Source organism: Castanea sativa, chromosome 11 (assembly GCF_040712315.1).
Source record: "Castanea sativa cultivar Marrone di Chiusa Pesio chromosome 11, ASM4071231v1".
NCBI lineage: Eukaryota > Viridiplantae > Streptophyta > Magnoliopsida > Fagales > Fagaceae > Castanea > Castanea sativa.
In genome coordinates this window covers 62,115,061-62,123,154 of record NC_134023.1, presented here as the reverse complement: position 1 = coordinate 62,123,154, position 8,094 = coordinate 62,115,061, and the positions used below count along the sequence as shown (strand labels likewise).

Sequence of the window (8,094 nt, the reverse complement as noted above, 5' to 3'; positions counted from 1 at the left end):
TGGGCCCTTGGTGTTCTTAAAGGTACTATTTGGTAATCTAGCAATTCTCACAGCAGTTGGGCTTTTGCAAGGAAGGGTGTCATGCAAATAGAAGTGGAGGTGGCTCCTCTTCTCCACAAGGGGCATGTGGAATTCTTTAAAACACCATAAATACTTCTGAAAAAGGTTGATAAGATTAGAAAATGGAGGGTGAAGAGAGCATGATTAGTGAGAAAAGAAGACATTTTGGGATAGCCTATTAAATTTGTACTTTGGTTCCACTATATAGAGTGTATTAGTTGATAATGGCTGTAACAATTTGACTATGGAAAGATTGGAAGCAAGAAAAGTTATATAAGATATATTATTTACATTTCTTCATTTAAACGTAAATCTTTTTGGTTGGTCACATATGGCTTGTGATGAAGCAGTAAATGCGTAAAAGATGGAAACACCACCAAAAAAAAAATGCAGTAAAAAAAAAGAAAAAGTTTAACAACAAAATTAGTTATAGTTTTGGGCTACAACTTTATTAAATATTTTTTTTATTGGAGGTAAATTTTGATATATTCACTATTGAATTACATCTTTTTCTTACATCCTCTATGTTTGCAAAATTTCTAAAAAAATTAAATATCAATAGCTATGTCATCAATAAATTGTTTAAATTGTAAGTCTTTGTAGTTTAAAATTATGCATAAAATATAAACTTATAAATTACATAATAAATAATATCTGATTAACACAAAATTTGACGTATATTAAAAGTATAAATAATATGAACGGTTAGATTTTCAAAATATGTGGTAATTCTTATTTTATTGAGTAAGGTTGTAGCCTAAAATTACAACTAATTTTGTATCTAAACTTTGTCAAAAATAAAATAAGTCTCTAGCCTACGGCACATGCGTGCAAGGATGGCAAAGAACTCAACAGATTTTTAACAAAAGTTTGGCTAGAAACTCATAAACTACTCTTTTTTGTTGTTGTTATATTTTCATTTAAATATTCTTCATCTATTCCTTTTTTTTTTTTTTTTTTTAACTGTAGAAAGAGTGAGCCGTTGGTGAAGGAAATAACAAATTTTAGTGAACTTATTTAGCAAAGCTGTTGTATTCCAACAATTGGAAATGCTTATTGCAAATGCTCATTAGTTCAGCTCATTGCAAATGCTCTCAATTCTACTTTTATATTGTAAAACTACCACATTTTCATCAACCTTTTACGGCTTCAAAAAACCACCTGTTGTCGTGTCTACTATACCAGGTATAAGGGCATAATAGATTAGCATTAATCCTTTCCTTATCATAAGATTAAGGGAGAAGATCCAATTTCGTAAGATTAATGGTTTCCTTTCTAATACTTATAGCTATTAGTATTAGCACTATGAATGTGTCATGCAGCACATATGGCACGTGTACGTGTGATCAAGGTCAAATGATTATTTTTTGTTTTATTAAAATAAGATGAGATGCAGTGGATCATAACCCGTAGAAGTTATTTTCTGATACATAAATAGTTGATTTTTAAAAGATAATTGTTTTCTAAAGGTTATAAATTACTCTAAAAAGTTATGTATTTAAGATTAGGTGTAAACCATGCAAAGATAATTGCGTTCATGAATCATGTCAATAGGTACCTTGCCATTTAGCTTTGTGATTTTCTTTTCAAATTAACAATGATACCATGTAGACATGTTTCTATGTGATCCAACAACATATATATCCTTTTATTGAAGAATACTTGACTTTTCAGCTTACATGGCTACACTTTTTTTCATTGTTTTTGTAGATCCAACAATCTTTCAATTGGTGAGAGCTACATACAGAAGTTGATTCCAGGTGTCTGGAAGCCCTGCAACACACCAATGGGTGCAATCCATGCCTCTGAATCCATTATAAGAGCTAGGATGTGCATCTTTTCTTAGTTGTGAGAGAGTGGTTATGTCAAACAACTGAACAGGTTTCTCTATGGTAGTTAAGACGTCCTTCACTACATATTCTGCTCTTGGCAAACCATCTGGGTAAGTTGACCCGCTTATGGGTGTTGTCTCCTTTGCGCAGTTTGTTACTCCTGGCTCATTCCAAGCAGTGCCACTAATTTTTACACAAGAAACAAACAGTCACCAAACTATGACTTGCTAATGCAATGTTAGATTTCAAAATTGGATTAATCATACTTTTCGCCCTTAAAGTTTGGTGTAGGTCCAATTTTTGACCCTTCAAATATAAAATATTTTTATTTAGTTCTTAAAATTATGAAAATAGAATAATCTGGTCACTCTGTTTATATTTTTATTTATGTGACTAACAGGATACTGAAACACCCCATTTTTGAGGGACCAAATCAAGAAAACCAAGAGACCAAAATTGAACGAACAACATATTTCAAGAACCAATATCAAACTGATCCTATGAACATGGAGATGAAATTGTTCGTGTTTTGAAATTTTATGAACCAAATCACAACTTTTAGATTAAAGGACCAAAATAGAACTTACCTAAACTTTCAGGCCTTTTTTTTTTTATTAGATGTAGATTTTGACAAATCCACTATTGGATTGGATTTTCATATTATATCCTCTATTTGCAAAATTTAAAGAAGATCAAAGATTAAAAGCTATGTCATCAATAAATATTTAAATTTTAAGTTTTTGTAGTCTTAAATATACCTAAAAAATAAGTATATGGTTGAATAGTAAATAATATATAATTTGAATGACATTTGACATGCATGTTAAGAACAGAAAGAACATACAATCAAATAATTAGATTTTCAAAATATGTAACCGCGTTAACTTATTAGTAAAAGTTTGTAGCAATTATCTACAAACTAGTTTATAACTAAACTTTGTCCTTTAAAGAGAGGGACGTAACTTACTTGTAATGTTGGGGAGTAATTCCTTTAAAAAAAACTTTAGTTTTGCTTGGATCCACATCTGTATCAACCCACTTGGCCCAAGTTGTCAAAGCCTTGCGGAAAGCAACCATACGATCCATGTCCTTGAGAACCTTGCCACTATCTTCAATATAATCCCATCTACAATCAATAATAAGGCAATCACAAGCTTATTTCAAACTCACATTCTGCTTCTTGTTTTTCTCATAAAATTGATACAAAAATGCATGATTTTATAAAGCTCATACGGTTGTGTAGGACCTCTACGGGACCACCAAAGCCAATTGTTGAAAACCAGAACATCCATATCTTTCCATATGTTGCCATTTTTCAGAGAATCGAGCTTTAACACTCGACCAATTTGTTCTTCTTCGATGTCCACTAAGTAGTGAGTTAAAAATAGTAGAATTGAAACTCCATAGTCCTGTACAGTTCAGTCCAATGCTTAGGCATTGAATTGCTCAAAATCAATGGAAAACTTTCAAGTTATTATATACAATAAAGCATTCAAGTACCTAACTTAAAATTTCTGATCATTTCTTACTTCTTATGGATTGGAAATCAATAACATTTTTGTATATTTGATTGAAACATTACTAGTCAATTTCTTTAAAAAAACGAGGGATAAGACAACCTACCAATCATACCTCTCACTCTTAGGTTTCGTAGAAGTAGGAGTTTTATGTATTGATTACAACCTTTTTATTGAAACATTATTAGCATGCTAGTTGTAACATTTTTACCATGCAAGTCTTAACCTTTGGTGATACCAACAATCAAATAATATATGAAACCTAATTATTAACTTCATGAGAAAAAGAGAAGCTAATGAAAATTACTTGTTCTAGCTAGTTCATTTACCTCGAATGTTGTATTAGAATACAGGGGATTGCTCTCCACTATGATTTTGGAATCAGGCACAGCAGCATGAAGCAAACATACTAGTGATTCCCTCTGGTTGATATTAATGGAGTCCCCTACAAACATAATGTTCTTCCCCTTTAATCTCTGTAAAAAATCTCGACCGTCAAATCTGCAATGTTTTCCCAATAGGAAACATGGTTCTATTATTAGTAACACTTAACAACAACCATAAATCCCAAAAAAAAAAAAACAACAATGAAAAGTAAGAAACTAATTAGACTGTTTTTTTCCCAAAGAATTTATGAGACAAAACTAAATTAGAATTTATGAGACAAACTTAAATTATGCGCTTAGAGCATCCACATCAATTGGTGGATACTCTTTTATAATACAAAAACTCCTTCATTTTACACATTTTGGCCAAAAAGACACCCACATTAGTGGGTGTAAAGTTGTGTAAAGTTGTGCATAAATATACAAATGCTACAGTGACCGTGCATATTTGCACGGTCACTGTAGCTCGTGTATTCACAATTTTAATAATTTATTCTCTCCTATGTCGGACTCTCATCTCAACTCTCTCTTTCTCATTTCAACACAACTCTCTTTTTCTCTCATCTTAACTCTGCAAAGCCGATTAGCTTCTCTGTCTTTTTCAAAATCTCAGGCTTCGAAGACGAAGACGATGATAGCTTGACGGAGATCTCGCGTGCCACAGACTGAGCCTGATCGGCGAGTTTGGGCGGCGAGTGAGTTGGGAACGAGAATCAACCTCTCCGATTCAACAATCCGTTTGGAAATGGAGACGGTGACGTAGAATTGATCGAACATGGAGGGCGAAGCTCGTTACTACCTGGACAGCTCCAGCGCCTCCTCCGGTGCCATGGGGTTTTTGTGTGGGGCCAAGGTCTCGAACTCTAGTGCCGTCAAGGATCGAGACGATGAGAGTTGTTGATGATGGGTTTAGGGGTCTCGATTTTCTGTGGGGTTTGGATTTACTGTTTGGATTTTTTGTGGGGATTGGAATTTCTGTTTGGATTTTCTATGGGGTGATGGTGGTTGATGATTGTGGGCGGTTGATGGTGGTGGCTAGCTGGGTGGGTTGATGGGTGGGTTTGATGGTGGTGGCTGGGTGGCTGGGTTTATGTTGGGCCTATGAGAGGGTTCCAGAGAGGAGGAGAGAGAAGGAAATAATAAAAAATGTAAAAAGAATGAATATTTTATTGAATAAATGTGTAGAATAGATAAATTGATGTGAGTGTTTTGTAAAAGTGGATGTGTAAAATAGAAAAAGTAGGTTTTTTCTTGCAAAATAGACAAAAATTTTGTACGAACTAATGTGGTTGCTCTTAGGATGTTTGTTTTACAAAGCCTAGGTAAAAACAAAAACAGAGAAGGAGAAGAAGAAGAATAAGATGATGATGATGATGATGTCTTAGATGTTAGGAAAGCTAATTAATTTTTTCTACAAGCACTGATAAATATTTTCAAGGTTAATTAGCCATGTGTGTCCTTTCATCTGGTTTTTATATAAAATAGAAGATTTACAAAGTAATAATGTCTTCATTGTGTAAAAGTTTGTTCAAAATAATTTCATAGATTCAAATTCTACAGTATTTTAAGGACTTTTTATTTTATTTCTTCACTTTATTTTTTTTTTCTGGTCCTTATTAGTCGTCTTTTTAATTTATTAATTAATTAATATTTAGTACATGTTAGGAGTATTTATAGGAGTATTTTAGGATTTTCCTCATTGGATGATAGAAATATTTGAGGATCGCATTCTATATTTGAAACTGAACAGGATAGAAGTCATCTGTCGGCCATAGATTGCTTGATTGCTTTTTTGTTCCTTCCTATTGTCTTATATGTCAATTTTACCAAAAATGTTAGTGATTATATATATCTATAATACTATTTAAATGGTTTCTCTGTTTAGGATCTTCAATTTAAATACTCAAAATACTCTCAAATTTATCTTTTTCTAAGACTTAAATTATAGGATTAGACATGTAAAATTAGTAATTTAAAAACTCAAAAAAAAATTTGAGAGAGTTTCAACCTATAGCGTCCGCTTTTAATAATTACTCTTTATTATCCGACCAAGATACCAATCAGTTTTTGGTATAGGTGGGAATTGAATCCCAGATCTCTTATACAACTATCAGAGACTTTACCAGCTAACTGGAACCATTAAAATCTCATAATTTTTAACTAATTTAAATAGTATTTAAGAGAGTATAGGAAAGTACCCACTAAAAAAAATCCTACCTTAATAAAGATGAAGATATAACAACCACAAACCAATAAGAATTGAGGGGAAAATTAAGCAAATAGTCAAAATGCCTTTCCATGTGTTTCAATTTCATCCACTTGGAGTTCCTTTCATGGATATGCTACAACCATGAAAGGATGGCAGTTTTCTAGAGGCAATCGTTTTCGAATAAAAAACACATCTCCTCATAAAAAAGTGATTCGAGTGAATTTTTAAAGGTCAACAAAGGCAACTGTGTTGTGAGGCTGCAAAAACATGGTACAAATATATGCCAGAAAGTCCACAGTCTAAAAGTCATCAAAATTTAGTGCTGGTTTGATGTAATTTATTTTACTTTTAAAAAAAATTGAACAAAAATACAGTTATTTATGAAAAAGTATCACCATTAACAATGTTTTAAATAATATTAAAAGAATTAAAAAACTCAGCCAATTACTAGAAAATTTTTTACTTGAAAAATAAATTGAACAAAAATACAGTCATATAATGAAAAAGTATCACAAAAGTTATGCATAAACAATATTAAGGGAAACAAAAAGAATAAAAGAATTTTTAAAAGTAGCCAATAACGGGAAGATTGATAAATACTTGGGGTGTTTGGTTTGTATTTTCAAACAGTTATTTTTAATTTTTAAATAATATTACACGTATTTTTACATATTTTTTTACCAACACGTATTTTTACAAATATTTTCAAACAACAATTTTTAATTTTTAAACACATATACCAAATTGACCCTGCATGCAATCACATGCCTAATAGGGCACAGAGTAATTTTTTAAAGTTAATACAGCACAAGCTTTTTCCTTAAAATCCTAAATTCCTTTTCCCCATAACCCATTATTAATTAATTAAAAGCCCGGATTTGAACTCATTTTCTCCATGGAAGACACGTAATGTCACTACTCCAATAAGCCATTGACAAATAAGCTGAGAAAATTTAAAGCAACCTAAAAGGCTAAAACACACACTGCACAGAGAGAAGCAGTATAGTACCTGGGTATGTCACATTCCTTGGGCTGCCATCTATATTTGAGGTAGAGACTATCAGGTCGACCATACTTTTGGCAATCAAATTCCCTGCGGATATGAGGGCAAGCTGAAGAGTCATATAGAGGGTATGAATTGTCAAACACCCAAGTCCCTTCATAAACATTACAAGCTTTTTCTTGTAATTGTTTCCTCGACTTCACATGGTTGTTATGATATTGTTGTGAGTTTGCTACACAGAGACATGAGAAAATCACCAAGAAGGTCAAAAGGATGGGACATAATCTCTGAGTTACAAAACCCATGTTTAGTTTTGTCTGAGGTACAGAGTTAAAGACAGACAGAGATTAGAATCTATATATACACTCAGAGAAAGAGAGTAAATCCACCTGGTTGAGAGCTTGAAACCATACATAAAAATAGGCAGCCTATTAATAACTTATTTGAAAAATTCCCAGATAAGAGTAAATCCTGTGTGTATATATAGATTCCTGGATTTACTCAAATTATGATTTTTTATTTATGATATGATTTACTTCTTATGGATTGGAAATCAATAACATTTTTGTATAAAATTACCAGTTGGATTTTATCTCTTCATGTTTATCCTTCTTGTAAAATTCCTCTTTTCTCTTATAGATGCTTTATTTTCTATTCCACCAATTACTGTCTTTCTACGTGTCTTTTTTCTTTTCTTTTCTTTTCTTTTTTCCTTTTAAGGTAACCAAATTATTAAAAGAGGGGAAAAAAAAAATTAAACACATGAAATATATATTAATCAGTGAAACAAGGTGCATAATAAGCCAAGTAATAAATCTTGGGTGATTTGGTGTTTTAGACTTTAGGGCTCTTCACATGCAACACATGAATTACACGTTACACCTCACAACAGAAACACAAAACAATTTCTTGTTTGCCTTTGTTATGTCTAAGTATCCGTTTGGATGTTGGTGAAATGAAATGAATTGCGCGTCTGCGTTTTGATATGTGAGTCTAGTGCACTGTTCACGAGATCCGCAAGTACTTTTTTTCAGTAAAAATAACTTTAAAACTGGGTCCTACGGTACTATTTACACTTTTAAAATTA

The 8,094-nt window shown here is 32.1% G+C and overlaps 1 protein-coding gene across 1 annotated transcript; it reads right to left on the bottom strand.

The window, feature by feature from the left end:
- Positions 1–1,716: 1,716 nt before the first annotated feature.
- On the bottom strand, positions 1,717–7,453 carry LOC142618050 (protein trichome birefringence-like 38). Its single transcript, XM_075791025.1, has 5 exons — positions 7,014–7,453; positions 3,739–3,910; positions 3,126–3,301; positions 2,860–3,018; positions 1,717–2,075 (listed from the first exon to the last, which is right to left on the bottom strand). Exons 1-5 carry the CDS (start codon positions 7,310–7,312, stop codon positions 1,784–1,786), a joined length of 1,098 nt encoding a protein of 365 aa, XP_075647140.1. The 5' UTR covers positions 7,313–7,453; the 3' UTR covers positions 1,717–1,783.
- Between the last annotated feature and the right edge of the window lie 641 nt (positions 7,454–8,094).

Bases quoted from the DNA above. Each gene is read 5' to 3' on its own strand.
- LOC142618050 (XM_075791025.1), bottom strand. From the start codon at position 7,312: ATGGGTTTTGTAACTCAGAGATTATGTCCCATCCTTTTGACCTTCTTG. The intron at 3,911-7,013 runs GTACTATACTGC...AAAACATTGCAG, and splicing joins AAGGAATGTGACATACCCAG to ATTTGACGGTCGAGATTTTT. The intron at 3,302-3,738 runs GTAAATGAACTA...TGAACTGTACAG, and splicing joins ATTCTAATACAACATTCGAG to GACTATGGAGTTTCAATTCT.